Here is a 16,709-nt window from a genome sequence, read left to right as displayed (position 1 = left end):
TTGTAAATTAAAAGGGAAGCCTTGCCATCATTTTTCTTATTGAACCTTCAGTGTTTATTTGCAATTATTGTCCCTGATGCAATCTTCATTTAATTCCATTGCTTTTAGAGAATGATGGTTTCATTTTTATGAAGACTGTTTTTCTCTCAAAATGCTATTGGATTAAACTTATTTCCTAGGTCAATAAATTTTATTAAAAATTGTTTTCGTGTGTATTTTACAAAAAACCCCCTTAAGGTAGAGACTTATCTGCCACTACTAAAGTCAATGTTCACATTGGGAAACTAGGAGGGAACACGAGGATCAGAGACTGCATTTTCAAGAATCTCTGGTATGCAGATTACTCTACCCTCACACAGTAGCAATCACAAAACTGCAGACTCCCAGTGATTTTTGAGCGTCTACTGTGTATCATATTTTTTTTTAACCGTTATTTCTTTAATCTTCACGATAATCCTGTGAGATAAAATGAAATTCTAGGAGTAACCCGTATTCCAGTACCGCTCTCCCCTGCCAACAACTTTTCAACTCTTAAATTGGCACATGCTCTCCTGGGTGACCCAGCACAGGTCTGTTACCCTTCCCTTCTGTGGGTCTGAAATTACTCATGTGTGAGATCAGAAACTTGGTTCAAGTTCTCTTTGACTTTCCCTGAACTGACTCTGGGGGTGAGAGGAAGTGAGAGGTGGAATCACGAAAAATACGTCAACTGTCCTCCGCTGGTCTGGGAAGGGCAGATGTACTAGGTTAAACGGGGGCCGAAAAGCTGAGAGCAAGGTCCAGGGGGCCTCGAGTTTAGCAACTGAGATGAAGTCCCAAATCCGGAGTCGGAGACGCCATAGAGCTCACCCATCTTCCGGAAGCCCCGCCCACTCCAGGAGCCAGGTTTACGCCCCGCCCCTGCCCAATCGCAGCATCGGCGGCGAACTACATTTCCCAGAATGCCATTCAAGCCACCCTGCAGGGCGCCAATAAGCGCCTGGGTGACGCCATCAGCCGGCGCGCTGTTTAGACTCTACTGATGTCGTGGCGCTTTAGGGGAAGGAGTTGGTGTTTCGCGGGGCCCTGGTCCTGAAGACGTGGTCCGGGTGACCCCTGGCCCCTTCCTACCCACTCCTCCTCCTGCCTTTTCCCTCTTTCCTCTGGCAGGATGAGGCGTGCAGGCCTGGGTAAGAAGAGAGCTGAGGTTCGAAGCTCGGGGGCCCTAGAACCGACCGTGCTGGGCGCGGGGGCGCGGGAGGAAATCAGACCGGTCTTATGTCCCTGGAATCTGGGCCAGAAAGCCTGTTGTATGGAGGGGTCTTTGGAGGCGGTGCCGACTGGAAACACACCATTTGTCCCAGATCTTAGGGGTTTCTTTAAGTTTGGTTCAGCCCCAAGTTTGGATGGTAGGTTTAGAGAGAGTAGTGGAGGCCGGGGGGTGGAGTAGGTACAGCTGCCAGCTCAATAGTAGAGTTTTTTAGTATCGACTCTCTAAGCGTGATTATGGAAAATGCTGAGTTTCCCTAAGTCTGGTTTCGGTTCTCTTTCTCTACTGGCCCTGGATGTTAGTCTCTTCAGAAGCGAAATTTGAAGAGTGAGTGTGGCACGCGAAGCACGCTGACGATAGTCACATTAGTCTGGTGGCAGTGAGTTACAAAGGTAGACAATACGTGTCATTACTGTTAAAGGTCATGGTATGTTACATCGGAGTCAAAGACCATTTCCCAGAACGTTTCTAATCTGAGCCTTGTTCCACTGTTAAGGCGGTAGAATGTGGTAATGCTTGGTGACTTAGGATTTGTTCTTGACCTTTTGGCTTAGGAAGAAGGTTCACAAAGCAGCAGGAATAAATTAGGCACAAGGACTTTTAATAGGCCATTATAATGCACAGCTATTAAAACCGCATTTTCTGGTTCTGAAGGTGTCTATTAAGAGATGATTTTAAAAAACCCTGCTAAATCAGCATACAGAATATCTGAGAAAATATATGAAATATTTGAAAAACGATAGTTACATTTTTCAGTTGTTATAAGATGGAAAAAGAAAAAAAAGTTTTTCAAAAGTGTCACATCTTTAAAGTTAGTGAAAGTTGCCAGGAACACTAGACTTGTACATTGATTAATTGTAGTATGAGAAAAAGCTTTAGAAAAATGTAGTTTTATGAATACTTGGGTCATAGAAAGCAAGTTGGCCAAGTAAATTGTAGAGAAAAAAATAACTAATTTTGAGCAAGTTTAGTTTTATATGCCTAAATGTTTTTCCTTTTTATCCTTATTAATGACAACAAACATTTATTGTGTACTTGAGTAAGCTCTAGATATACAGTCATTTTTGGCCCTGTTTGTGCTCCCCAAAGCTTCCAATCTAGTTGGGGAGCAGGAACATGTACAAAGATAAATTATAGTACAAGATAGTAGCTATACATCCAAATACCAAGTAAGTTCTACAGATAGTGAATGTCTCAGGGATTTCAGAGCACTGTCTACTTGGTGGACACATAGGAGCTTGAGCTAGAGCTTGAGTAACGGAGCATGGGAGAGGTAAGTTCAAGTTGGAAGGATGACTTCTCTCCCCCCAAAAAAGGTTGTAGGATGAGAATTATGAATGATGTATTTAGGGGATTATGATTATTAAGTCAGTTTGATTGAAGTAGGAGACATGGAACCAGAACCACATTGTGAGATCTTTGAGTCCCAGGCTAAGGAGTTTGGATTTCATCAATAGGCCCTTTGGCCCCTTTGAATGTTTTTGTGCAGTAGTGCGCCATGATAAATTGTAGGAAAGGGACTTGGGAAGTGGTGGTTCTCAGCCCTGACTGTACATTAGAATCACCTGGAGAGCTTTAAAGGCATTAATACCTGGACCCCAGCCCAGACTAATAAAATTAGAATCTCTAGGATAGAGCCTTTTTGTTTTTGAAGCTCCCCTGTAGTTGAGAGGCAAGGTGATTACTTAGGTGCCTATAGCTATCATTTACATTAGTGTGATGTGACCAGGGCTTTTTCTTTTTTTTAAGTATCAATGTGTATTAACCTGGAATTTTAAACTTGGGATCTTTGGCACTCACTAGCTTTCCTACACCTTTTCATAGCACTTAACCAAAAAGAAGTGGTTAAGTTTGGAATAGCGGCTCCTAGCGTTTTTTTTTTTTTTTTTTTTTTTTTTTGATTTTTTCTTTTTATATTGGGGATGGGTGATGGTGTGAGGGAAGATTAACTCTTTAATAGAAGAAATGTGCATTGGAAGATTTGTGGGCAATAAAATGAGAATTTTGCTTTTAATAAATGGAACGGTATGGAAGAAATCTAAAATTAAAATTAAAATAGGCAAAAGAACAAAACAAAGGAAATAAAGTGAATAGCCATTAATTTAGAAATGAATTCCTTGGTGTTGTCAAGTGATTAAATTCAACCAGTCACTAATTACTTATTGGGCAAATGTTATATATTTAGAACCTTAGTCACATAAAATAAGAAGACATTTTCCTTTTCTTTAAGAATTTTGGTCCTTACGAGAGTTTTTACAGAGTATCATTGATATATGGAGTGAGAATGCATTTTTTAAATGATTATTTTCATTGTTTAGTGGGAGAAAATATTATACCTAGTCACTTGAGTTCTTAACTTTTATAATAGCACGTTTGGAGAGCTTTATGGATTGTGTGTCAACTGTTGAGGAAAAATTTGGGGAGTGAAACTCTCTCTCCTCTGGAACTACTTGTTTAACATTTTATTGTGGTTTTGTGGTGGTAGAGATTGTGTAAGTGTCTGCTGCGTATAAATGACTCATTAGGAACGGGCTGTAGAAGTATGAGACGCTGTCTCTGCCCTCAGAGAAGCTTATAATTTCATTCTTGACAAAGGCAGGCACATTCAAAGTTGAATAACAGTGAAATCAGATTCTGTTCATTGATTAATTTATTTACAAGTATTTATTGAGTGTGCCTTACTCTATGTGTGTGCGTGTCTGTGTTTGTGGAGGATATGTAGACGTGAATGAAAGGAATTTAGTTTCTGTCCTTGAAGTGCGGTCTAGAGAGCAATGTTAGTGTCATGTGCAGTCAGAGCTGTGAGAATTCAAAGGAGGGAGTTTTGCTTTTTAGAGAAAGTGAGATTTGTGCTGTGCCTTGAAAGAGCTTCCTATTCATGCCTTGGCCATCCTTAAACTACCAGCGCCGACTGCCACATCCTGTCCTTCCATCTTTTACTGTCACTGCCGCTCCATCTTGTTGAGTTTTTGGAGACGTCTAGTTTCTGTATCATCCCTTTCCCTCATATTCTCAGGCCTCTGTTGAGACTCCTTCAATCCCTGTTCAGTCTAGTCCCCGTAATCCATATCTTCACCACTCTTTTGGCAAGCAGTCTCAACCTCTTGGGGCTCTGTTCTTCTGCAGCCCCAGTGCTATAAACCTCCAACTCTTGATCAGTGCAACCACCCAGCTTCTTATGGGCTGACTCAGGCTGATGAGCTCTTCTGCAGAAAATGCACACATCCAGGAGGATCGAAACCACTACAATATATTGCCTCAGCCAGAATTGTTTTATCCCCCTAGTAATCCTGTGTAGTCCTAGTCACTTTCCTCCATTGTTCTCTTTACTTTTTTATCCAAATGATCACCATTCTTCAAAGACAGTCTTTTCTCCTCTTTTACTGAGAAAATTGATGGTGTCAATTGTTTACAAAAAAATTATAGTTAAATAACACCCTCAGCTGTACTGTCCTCTCTCAATCCCCCAGCACATTTATATATGTAGGCACCGTCCCAGGCTCGCTCTACCTGTTTCATTGCCTGGCAAGTACCAAGTACTATATTAGGCGGCGACCGGGACTGTATTCTTATATTCTCAGTGCTATTCCCTAGAAGAGAAGCTCCCAAAAGTAGCAGCTAGAAAGAAGAATGGATCTGACATATGGTAGTTTCTCCAGTGTTTGTTGAAGAATGAATGAATCCCGCTCTTAACTTTCAGCTAATATTCTGCATAAGTTATCCGGCTCCCTTCTATTTAAGAGAAAGAGATGCCAGTAAAGGACCTGCCCTCTGCTGTGAGCTCCCTCTTGCTATATTATCCTTTTTCTCCCTTTCTCTTCAGAGCTAGGCTTCTTCAGTGGGTAGTTGCTGTTACTACTCTTAGGTCTCTTTTTTTGAAATGTGTAGTTCTGTGTAGCAGGGAATGTGTCCTGAATATCCTTGTATATCAATGCCTATTTCAGTGTCTTGTGGGCAATCAATAAACAATCAATAAATGTGTATTGAGGTGAATTGAATATTCTTTAAGAGAGGGTATTAGAAAGAATTGTTGTGATCTCTATTTGGTATACATTTTTAAAAATTCATTTGAAGTGTGAATATAATAGGCATATGTGGTCTGCAACGCCCTCCAGGGGTCTTTGTCGGTTCTTTCCCATCAGAGTTTCAAAAGTGGCTTGCTTTTGCTACAACTATACTTGTGACTCTGATCCTTGCAGGTGAAGGAGTGCCTGCGGGCAACTATGGGAACTATGGCTATGCTAATAGTGGGTATAGTGCCTGTGAAGAAGAGAATGAGAGACTCACTGAAAGTCTGAGAAGCAAAGTAACTGCTATAAAATCTGTAAGTATGTGACAGATATTATATACTTTTCAATTTGTGTATTTATATACATATATATTGTATACTTATAAACTGTGTACTTTCAATGGCATCATACGAAGGAATTCAGTTACCCAAATGGTGTAGTTCAGTGAGGTCAAAGTGCGCTCAAAATTTAGACATGATTTGAGTAGAAGGTTAGAAAATGTGGCCAATCAAAACATATGGTGCATTTGTTTACTTTTTTAAGCTTCAGCTGGTTTTTGTGGTTAAATCTGAAATACTGTATGTTCTCTGTAGTGATGTCTCAGAGCAGTCCCTCTGCCGCCCCAAGCAGCTCTTCTCCTGAGTTTTCCTTCTTCTAGTCTCTTCAGCTACAAACCTCGGGCTTGCATGTTTCTACCTTTGTACCTCATGTCAGTCACCGAGTCTTGTGCTTCTTTCTTTCTACTGTTTCTATTTCTACTTTTCTATTTCTAATGCTTCCCCTGCTTTTCCTAGGTGCACTATTGGGAAAGCCTCTTAACCTGTCTGCTCCTAGTTTTTTGCATGTTCTGGTCTGAGCTACATACTGTTGCCACAGTCATCTTTTGAGAGTATTTTTTAGATTGCATCCTATACTCCCAGAAGTCTTCAGTGTCCTCCCATGATGTAAGAAATAAAGTTGACCCTCTGTGGCTTGATCAAATAGGTCCTTGAAAGATTGTCCACAGCTTTTCAGACCTTACCTCTGCACTTCCGGAGTATGTGTATGCTTTCTGCCAGACAAATTAGAGTCCTCTGTGTGTTCTAAGCACTCTGTCACTTTCCCACTCCTGTATGTTTGATCACACTATCCCTTTGCCTCGGGCATCCTCTCCCTCCTTCCATTGGCTGAAGTCTTGCCCATCTGCAAGTCTCCACTTCATTGCACCCCTTCCCTCCTCCAGCCTTTACCTGATTACCACATCAGAAGTAGCATTTTTTCCGTATGAGCATAACACCATTTGTACCATTTCTATAGCACTTATTGCATAGTGATCTGCATTAGAATTTTTGTATGTAAAAGAAATTTACCAGAATGTAGGGAGTTCTATTTTTGTACTTATTTATATAGTCTACATAGCACTTAGTATAATTCCTGATCAGTGGTATTGAGTTAATATATATTAAATGAAGGTATTACAAAAAATGATTTTAACAGTGTGTTATTGATTCTGCATTACAATAAACATGCTATAAACTTATAGAGCATTCATTCAGTAGAAGCTCATGTTGCCAAAATTTAATTGATGTTTCATTAGCTTTTGGAAAATAGAATTGTATTCAGCCTGGAGACTATTATACTAATATATTCTGAAACAAGTATTGTTTTCAAAGTCATATTAAATTAAAAGGAGTTGATCTAGGAACTAAGCAATATTGTATAATCTTAACAATTTAGAAAATATAACATTTAGAGGGAATTAAGAATTAAATGTTTTTTTAACTCCAATATTGATAATTTAGGCTGCTCATTAGAAGAAAGCTTTTTTTCCTGGAAACTTTTTTCTTTGGCATGAATGACAGTTGTAGGGAGTGGTTAGGTGATTTGGGCTATCTAGCTTTATAGTTGCTTTCTTAACTCTGAATTGTTAAATTTGGGGTAAAAGCTCATATTCTGATCTATAGAATTCTAGTATGGTTTTGTGTCAATATTACCCCATATGCTTTCCACACAAAATAAGTTGAGAATAATATTTGCAGTGGTTTGCCAAGATTTTCAATAGTTGATTGTATTTATTCAGATATCTTGGAAGTGCAGCCTTTGATGAATTTATAATAAAGTATTAGATAGGTTTTGGTTGAGTAGCAGCCATAATCATTTATAGTATTTCTTTTAGGCCCAGCCTCTTTTCTGCATAGCTTCAGGATGTAGATAACACTAACTTATAAATGTTATTTTTCAAATTTATTGTCATGTTTTAAAGGAAAAATACCTTTAGAATCTAAAGAAATAATCAATTTAGGCATATATTCCAAGTAATGTAACATTTCATTAGGAAAATATTAAATACTTATATCTGGATTTGAATTGATAATATGAGTACTTATATTCATCTTTTAAAACATAAAGAAGGAACATACAGATAAATGCTGTTGTATGAATAATATAAAGAGAGAAAAAAGCATACAAGAAGAGAACCAGAGAGAATTATGTACCAAAATTAAAAGATGGAATTGAATAGTAAGATGAAATCAAAATGAAGAGCAGGGAGACAATATCCACAGTTGGGAAGGAGTAGAAATTTTAAATTTATTTTCCGTTAATTTAAGTGTAAAAAGTATCAGAAGAAGAGAGGGTATATTTTATATTTATGGAATACAGTTTTATTTGAGAAAATGTATATGCTTAGAATGGAGTTATTATTTTTACTTTATAACACTTAAATATCTGTACATGAGTAAAAATGTGTGTGCTTTCTTCTTTATAGCTTTCCATTGAAATAGGCCATGAAGTTAAACATCAAAATAAATTATTAGCTGAAATGGTAAGTGGTTATGATTTTAACTTTAAGAAATTTGATCTAATATTCTCAAATTTCGTCTGTTAATCAGGAATAATATCGTTTTAACTTTTATCCATTTTGAAATAGATCTAGAGATCATAAGTCCTGGATTCCCATCCATTTGTATCTAATTGGTTTGGAATAATTATAAGGTTTATTTTTGCCCTATTTTTATATTTTTCATCTTGCTTAACATACATAAGTAGGAGGAAGAGGTGGAAACTAATGTATCTTTAGTCTTGTGTTTAGAAACACTGTTAAAGACTCAGGACAAATGACTCTTTTATGTGTTCTTAGAGATCTCAATGGATATAGACTACCAAGTAATGAAAAAGCAATTTATAGCCCACCACCCAAATGTCCTTCACTTAATGTAAGCCTGTTTCTTTTGTTTGGTCTCTTAAGGATCACTTCTGAACAAATCAATAAGACTTGAACATAGCAACATCCCAGAGCCTTTTATCTCCAGTCTAAACAAGCTCAGCAGCGTATACTGTTTCTCGTTAGAGCCTCTTTCCGTTCTTTAATGTCTATTTTGGGTGTCTGACTTCTCCAGACCTTCCCTAGTTTCGCCGCATGCTTTTAAAATTGTACTATTCAAAAATGAGTATGGCATTGAAAGCCACATTCTTACAAAGGTTGTGCATTAGAATCACCTGGGGAACTTTATGAAAATATTTATGCCTGGTTCTCACTAAATATACTGATTCAGAATTTCGGGAGGAAGAACCTAGGTGTATTTTTATTTATTTATTTATTTTTGTGAGGAAGATTGGCCCTGAGCTAACATCTGTTGCCAGTCTTCCTCTTTTTGCTGAGGAAGATTGGCTCTGAGCTAAGATCTATACCCATCTTCCTTCATTTTGTATGTGGGATGCCGCCACAGTATGGCGTGATGAGGGGTGCGTCGGTCCGTGCCTGGGATACGAACGTGTGAACCCTGGGACGCCAAAGTGGAGTGCGCAAACCCAACCACTATGCCACCGGGCTGGCTCCTAGGTGTATGTATTTTGAAAAAAGCATCCCAGGTGATTTTGGTGTATAACCTTGGTGAAGAACTATAGATCTGAAGTGCTTGAGCTACATAGAGCTTGAGCTATACAAAGGCTTTCATTAAACCGGGGCCTTTACATCTCAGGATATTGAGATTTCTGTGAAAGTGCAATGTTTCTAATCCGTACCTAGTCCTCTCATCTTAAGGACTTTTCCATCTATGTTTTTATATGGTAGTTTTTCCCTATCCATATTTGTAGTCTTTACCACATTTGACCACCTCTACATGATATTCTTTTAAGTTTTAATAGACTACTGTGCAGTCATGCATTGCTTAACAACAGATAGGTTCTGAGAAATGCACATCGTTAGCTGATTTCATAGTTGTGTGAACCTTGTAGAGTGCACTTACACAAACTTAGATGGTATAGCCTACTACACACCTAGGATCTCTGGTGCTAATCTTATGGGACCACCGTTGTATATGTGGTCAGTTGTTGATTGAAATGTCATTATGTGGCATATGACTGTACTCAAAGTCAGCTATCTAAATAAAAGGATCTTAAAAGTAAAGGTACTGCTAACCATATTAAGATTTGGGTGAATTACTATACTGGGAAGCAACCAACCATTTGACCTTGGAGAGCAATGCCCCAACAAAAAGTGGGAAAAAACCTGTATGATGATAGACAAACTACTTATCTTTTTTGTTAATTTTTTTTAAGCCACATAATTGGAATAAGACCTAAATATTTTGGGATTTTGAATTACTCTAGGGGTGAAAGAAATGTTTATTGGATAATGAAAAAGCTTTTTATTCATTGAAAGAATTACTCTGTTTTGCATGGAGTAATCAGGCTGATTACCTAAATTATAAAGAGGCTCCTGAATTGATTAAATACTAAATATGTCATTAAAAATGTATTCTAATAACAATATATTCAATTACTTAAATGTGGATATGTAGACTATTAGAATCTATTATATTTTGTTTTCTTTTTCTTCTCATAGGATTCACAATTTGATTCTACAACTGGATTTCTAGGTAAAACTGTGGGAAAACTGAAGATTTTATCCAGAGGAAGCCAAACAAAGCTGCTGTGCTATATGATGCTGTTTTCATTGTTTGTCTTTTTTGTCATTTATTGGATTATTAAACTGAGGTGATGCAAGTAAGTGTGAGTTTGGAGTTTGTTCCAACTTAACGGCTTGGAGTACCACTTCGGTAAAAAATCAGCATCAAAACATTCCTGATTTTCAAATACTATGGCTTTTTCCATTGAAGATTACTGAATTTTACTTGTTTTATAAATCATGTTAGATAATACAGTGCTCTTTGAATACTATCTCTTAACAATTCGTTTTTTGCCCCTATTTTCAGGGGTATTGAGATGGCCTGAAGTCAGTCTGGCCCTAACAGTTTTTTTCTGTCATTTGCTGTCAGATTAAATAGCACTATAATATTCTGTTGTTACCATAAATGTAGGTTAACGTTCCATGTAAAGAAACTTAGTGGGAGAATAACAGAATGCCCAGAGAGCCTGATGCTGAGCTCTTGAGGCAGTGAACAAGTCTATGATAGAATGGTAAATGTATTTTCCCCACCCATCATCAACCCTGATGATATATGCCCCTTTCCTCCTTCCATTTGGTTAAAATTGTAGGCCAATTTCTTTTTACCTACAATTTTCCTAATAATTTTTGATATGACTCCTCTTCTCCCTCTGCGCCAGGACTTTGTTCTTTAATAAAGCTTGTTATTTTGGCATATTTCTAGTAGGGCCCAAAACAAATGTGTTCCAATATATTTGTTGTTTTATATTAACTTTATACATATCATTGACTTGGCTTATAATGGTTTATGATTTTAGCTACTTAGGTAGGCCGTTTGGTTATCGTTTGTGACAGAATAATGTGAAGCTAAAGTAATTGCTAAGCTCTGAGTGGAAATAAAATGTTCAAGAAAATTAATTGCCTCTGCTTTATCATGTGCTCAAAATAGATATCAAAAGTACTCAGGCATTGAATTTGGGGTTAAGAATATTGTTGCTTTAATTGAGTGTGTTTATAGAAAGCAAAACAAAGGTGGACTGTTGAGTAGAAAGAAATATTAAAATGTTCTTAAATACTCTGTATTGCTACTGTTTTGCAATTTGCCCATTTATGGGCTCCAAAAATAAATTTTTTAATGAAATATATTAATTGACTTTGTTGCTCTTTTGTTCAAATCTCTTATATATTTTACATAGAATCTGAGAAATGGTCCTGAAAACTCAGATTCCAAAAAAAATCAGGAAAAATTAACATTTGTATTATTTCAGAACTTCTTTTAAACAAATAAGATAAATCATGACTGCAGTTTCAAAAATCTCTTTATGTTTGTAGTTATAAATCTATTATCTTTGATTTTGCTGAGTTTGCAATCCTTTTTGCTCTGCTCTAATTACCCATCAATTTCTGTTCTATCTTTTCTGGCTCATTTGTCATCATTTGGGCCTCTACTTGACAGATGAAAACACCAGAACTGAGAGGGAGTAAGTGACTTAGCCAGTAAGAAAGAGACGGGCCTGAGGTGTGATGTGAGGGACACTGGTTTGAGTTAGACGGCCTGGGTTCAAATCTCCATTCCTTTACTTCAGTGTTTTGGGGCCTGTATCTTCGTTACATCACCTATTTCATAAGATTGTTGTGAAAGGTAGATAATATGTTGGAAAATGCTGACTCCTGATAATCACTCAATAAATGTTAGTTCTCCCTATGATTAACAGACACGTCAGAAAAGGAACTTATATTAAGGGCAAGGCAATAAGTTGTCAGGCTTTGAGGTGATGTTGTGACCTCCAAGTGGAAATTTCTATCAGACAATTAGAAATTGACTCATTTTGCAAGAATTATTTAACTCTGTACTCTGTGCTAATTACGTGACATCAGAGCTCAGGGGAGACTCAGAAATCATGGCAATAATTAAAATTGCAAAAAAGTTGGAAAAACGAAAGGCCAAAGAAGAATGACTGGAAGATGGAAACAGAAGAGAATCAACAGTGGAAATAGATGAGATCAAAGCCTTAGGAAAACCAGTGATGGCAAGAGAAGGAGGGATTTCAACATGGAAGTTTGGCTATTGTATGAAAGTACTTTGTAAAGTATTAAAACACTATTTAAATGTTGGATATTATTATCAAGGATATAAGGATTTCAGGAAAAGGGGTTTGGGGCAATGTAAAAGTGATTCTTATCACTGCATTATCCAACATTTCCTATTTGACAGTTCTTTTTAAGAACTGCCTGAAGTGGGTCCCTAACCAACATTTCCTATCAGACTGTTCTTGTTTCTGCCTTTGCTGAGATTCCTGGCAGGCAGGGAACTCTGGAGGGAGGAGGTCCTGCCCCATCAGGATCCTTCTGCCAGCATCCTTTTCTTCCTTCTGTCTGGGGACCCCTAGGAAAAAGTACTCCCAGAAATATAATTTTGGAGAAACATCAAATACGGAAAAGTTCTAATCCTTTATAATCCTTTACAAGCTCATTGCTACCTCTGTAAAGGACTTGATTGCTATAGGTGCCTGGGAAATTGATTAAAATAATTGAAGAGGCAAAATATTCACATTATAGTGTTTATTCAAATAATGTTAAGACTTGCAGATGTTTGGGTAGTAGGTGACACTATAAATCCTATATTTTAAATGGTAAAGCAGATTCAGAATACAATTTATAAAAATCCCAAATGTCCAAGTTTTTCTGTAAAATATCTAGTCACACTTCATTTCACTAGGGGTTGGTTCTTGGAAGTGTGCTGACACATTTGCAAATAATAGAAAATATAACTCATCTGTACCATCTCCTGTGGATACCAGGTATACGTCTCTACAATGAGGAAAGGGAGAATTATACATATTATTGATAGAATTTGAATTAGCATGCAAATTAATTCTTGGATACTACTTGAGCAGAGAATAATTGTTAAATCTGAAACAAATATGCAACATTTTAGGCAGAATTTTGGAGCAGAGAACCTTAGCATCTGCACCCATAGAAATCTTCTGGTTCTACAAAATAAACTAATTTTCCTAATTTTTCAATGGTCTTAAATTTCAAATTATATGTATTGAATTTACTTCCTTGTAGAGAAAGTGGAAAAAGTGCTTGATAATTTGGGTTCATTCAGTCAGTAAATAACTTCATCAGGCCACACTGATGAAACAACTTTGACTAAATATTTCCTGGGAAGCAGAATAGCATCATAGCTAAGACTGAGAGCTATGGAGTCACACTGCCTGAGCATAAATCCTGGCTCTGCCACTCACGTTATGATTTTGGGCTGATGACCTCTCCACCTCAGTTACCTTTTTTGTAAAACAAGAATAAAAATTGTAAATAGTAGCAGTAATTCACTCATAAGGTTATTGTGATAAGTGATATTACTTGTAAAGAACTTAGAATGGGGTCCTGTGTACTAAATGTTAGTTGCTGCCTTTGTGGTTCTGTACTCGGGATACTTGGGAATTCTAATCTGCCACACTAGCCCACATGTTGCTGATAAACTTTTGGCTGCTTTCTCCCCTTCCCCTCCCCCCTATCTTTACCATGCTGCCAGGGATGAAAGCAGCTGTTCATCTTTTCTAGGAAGGGCTCGTCATTTTCTAGAATGTAATTCCTTTAGGTTTCTTTGCAGCCTCAGCAATCTGATGGGATTTTTTTAAAAACCTGTGATTTTTGAGTCTCTCTGGCTTGTTTGAGTTATTAGAATGAGAGCAACAGACTTTTCAACTTTCTGGAAACAGAAGTTTGAACAGAGAGAAACTTAGACATTTCTCTACCTGTAGAGGTTTGATAAGCATTCTATTTCCTTTTACTTTTTCTATAGTTATATTTTCAACTTTATTCTCTTTTGAAACTTACTGACTTATGATGTGAGGTAAGGAGCACAAATGATTTTCTTTTTAATTTACCAAATGCCAACCAGTTATTCTCATAGTAAATAATAAATAACAATTTTTTTCCTCTCTTTATATATTTTCATAGTATAGGATAGAGTCTTCTTCTGGTATATGTATTTTGTTCCATCCAATTTTTTTAGTCCTTGAACCGATATTACACTATTTTAATTATTGGCGTTTCATAGTATTTTAACAGCCAATAGATACCTATTCATTCTTTCTGATGAACTTTCTTATACTTTGATAATATTTTAATAAAGCATAGTAGATTTGGATGAGATCCACATTAATCTTTTATAATCTTCTCTGAAAAAAAAATCTCTATGTTTCCCTAATTGGAATGTTGGATTTTGACTCCAAACAAATTTCTCACTTCATTTCATTATATGTTTATATTTAATGGTATAGTGGTAAATCAGCTCTCTGGGGCTGGGGTGGGAGGGCTGCAGGTGTGATTTGTAGTGATTTCTTATTTCTGTGGTGTAAATATTCCCACCACACTTGATTTTAAGCCACCTATGTGACATCGCTGAACACAGAGTTGTGAAAATATATGCACAATCAGCTGTCATGAGCTGGTACAAGCTAGTTCCAGTACACCACTGGTTTACTGATGATAAATTTTCTTTCAAAAGATGTAGAAGTTATTTGTTTCCTAAATGAGAATCTTTCACTTAAACTTTAATAGAAAAAACTCAGCTGGGCCGGCTCCGTGGCTTAGTGGTTAAGTGCGCGTGCTCTGCTGCTGGCGGCCCGGGTTCGGATCCCGGGCGCGCACCGACGCACCACCTCTCCGGCCATGCTGTGGCCGCGTCCCACATACAGCAACTAGAAAGATGTGCAACTATGACATACAACTATCTACTGGGGCTTTGGGGGGGGGAAATAAATAAATAAAATCTTTAAAAAAAAAAAAACTCAGGTAACATGAAGTTAAATTGATAAATTAACCTGAGAATAATATTTGTCAATGGCAATAGACTCAGAAGATCAATTGTACGTTTTGCATACGTTAACTGTTTTCTCAATCTGTAGGTAAATTCATGCTACATTTATTGATCCCTCTTCTGATAGTTCAAATACTATATGTGAATCATATATAAAAAAGGTGGGTGATTATTCTTATTCTCCATGCTTTTCCCTGCAGTTAAATGGTCAAATAAAGTGCAAGGATCGTTCTGTATATTTCATAAAGCCTTTCTCTATAGACATATTGGCTTCTAAAGTTAATCTTAGCTGAGGAATTAACTGACTGGGTCTCACCTCTTTGTCCTTTTAGAAGAATTTTTCACAAGCCTTTGAAGGACTACCATATAAACTGAAGAGATTTGCAAAGTGCCAAGACTAGGTCTTAAAATAATCTTTCCTTACTGAAAATGAACAGAAAGATAGAAATACACAAAATGTTTTGACAAAAACATTATTCACATACTACGTGTGAGATTCTAAAATTCACATAAGCGTAGTTAATCATTTATAACTTTAACAGCTAAAGTATAATGCAAAATATAACCACATTATCCATGGTAAATGTAAGTATTCTACACAGTTTCTATGATGCTTACAAAGAAAAAACTAATGTTTAATTTTTTTTCTTTTACTAATTGTCAACTTTGCTAACATCAACAAGGACTGATACTATACAATTGTATAAAAAATTGTTCCAACTATGCTTTTTCAAAGATCCACAATCATGGTGTGATTCACATGAAGACAGACAGCTGAATCTGACTTTGTCAGTATTTGTGGCTTCTCTCATGACTACAGTGAATTCAGAAATGAGCAGAAAAACCAGTGTAACTGAAAAAAATAAAAGTCCAGATAAAACACCCTTAATATATAATGAAAAACTTTGTCATCAATTTATATTTTACAAGAATATTTATAATTATTCCTTTCTCCTCAACTTTATCTCATTAATGAATAAATAGTCCTATAAGCTGATAATTTATTAAGCTTTCTGCACAATTTAATAACGCATTGGCTTTAAAGCATATCAGTTCTTATACTTTCAGGGAAACGGAGCATAAGTGCTATGTGAGATAATCTGCATTTCAGAAAAGTTATTGGGATGAAATGCTTTAGTCTGCTTAGAGACAGATTTAGTGCTTAGTGTCTTCCAAAAAGTCTTTTAAACTGTTGTAGTTTCACATTAATTTATATTTATATTTAAATTAAACACTATTTTAAAGTTTTTAAAAGGCAAGTTGAGTTTGTTTTGTTTGCGCACACATACACACACACACACCCCCCTCTATGCAGAACAAATATGGTGATTTTTGTTAATGAAACCCATACTATCAGATTAAAATTCCTTCAATAATGAATGGATTATCTTCTAGGTTATTGGTTTAAAGAGCAAATTTCTGAACGGTGTATGGTAGTCTGCTCCCTTAAATGCTCTTTACTTTGTCTGCATTTACTTCTCATGACTGAATAAATTTAATTCTAAGGTATTTCTAAAATAGTGTCTAGAATGCACACAGAGAGCTTTTTAAGTGAGATCGGTGGGGATACAGAACATTCCTTTTATTGATTACACACTATTTCATCTTCAATTGCCACAAAATGACCTCTTTTTCGAAGGCTCAGCAGAAACTGAGCTCCGAGAACATGGTATATTTATGACTCTAGCAGAAAACTAGACAAGCACAAAAATTGTCTTTGAACTCACAACCAGAGTCACATAGAGCAAGTGG

General features: G+C 36.7%; 1 protein-coding gene across 1 annotated transcript; it reads left to right on the top strand.

The window, feature by feature from the left end:
• The first annotated feature begins 1,018 nt into the window (after positions 1-1,018).
• Positions 1,019-11,271, top strand: BET1 (Bet1 golgi vesicular membrane trafficking protein). Its single transcript, XM_004431355.3, has 4 exons — positions 1,019-1,169; positions 5,449-5,573; positions 8,006-8,062; positions 10,085-11,271. The coding sequence occupies exons 1-4, from the start codon at positions 1,151-1,153 to the stop codon at positions 10,238-10,240; spliced, it is 357 nt and encodes a 118-aa protein (XP_004431412.1). The 5' UTR covers positions 1,019-1,150; the 3' UTR covers positions 10,241-11,271.
• The last annotated feature ends 5,438 nt before the right edge of the window (positions 11,272-16,709 follow it).

This window comes from Ceratotherium simum, chromosome 1, assembly GCF_057802395.1.
Source record: "Ceratotherium simum simum isolate JZ-2026a chromosome 1, ASM5780239v1, whole genome shotgun sequence".
Lineage (NCBI taxonomy): Eukaryota > Metazoa > Chordata > Mammalia > Perissodactyla > Rhinocerotidae > Ceratotherium > Ceratotherium simum.
This window is presented reverse-complemented; position numbering and strand designations above follow the sequence as displayed.

Excerpts from the sequence above, each read along its gene's own strand:
- BET1 (XM_004431355.3), top strand. Across the intron at positions 5,574-8,005 it reads AAGTAACTGCTATAAAATCT|CTTTCCATTGAAATAGGCCA; the intron begins GTAAGTATGTGA and ends TCTTCTTTATAG. Across the intron at positions 8,063-10,084 it reads ATAAATTATTAGCTGAAATG|GATTCACAATTTGATTCTAC; the intron begins GTAAGTGGTTAT and ends TTCTTCTCATAG.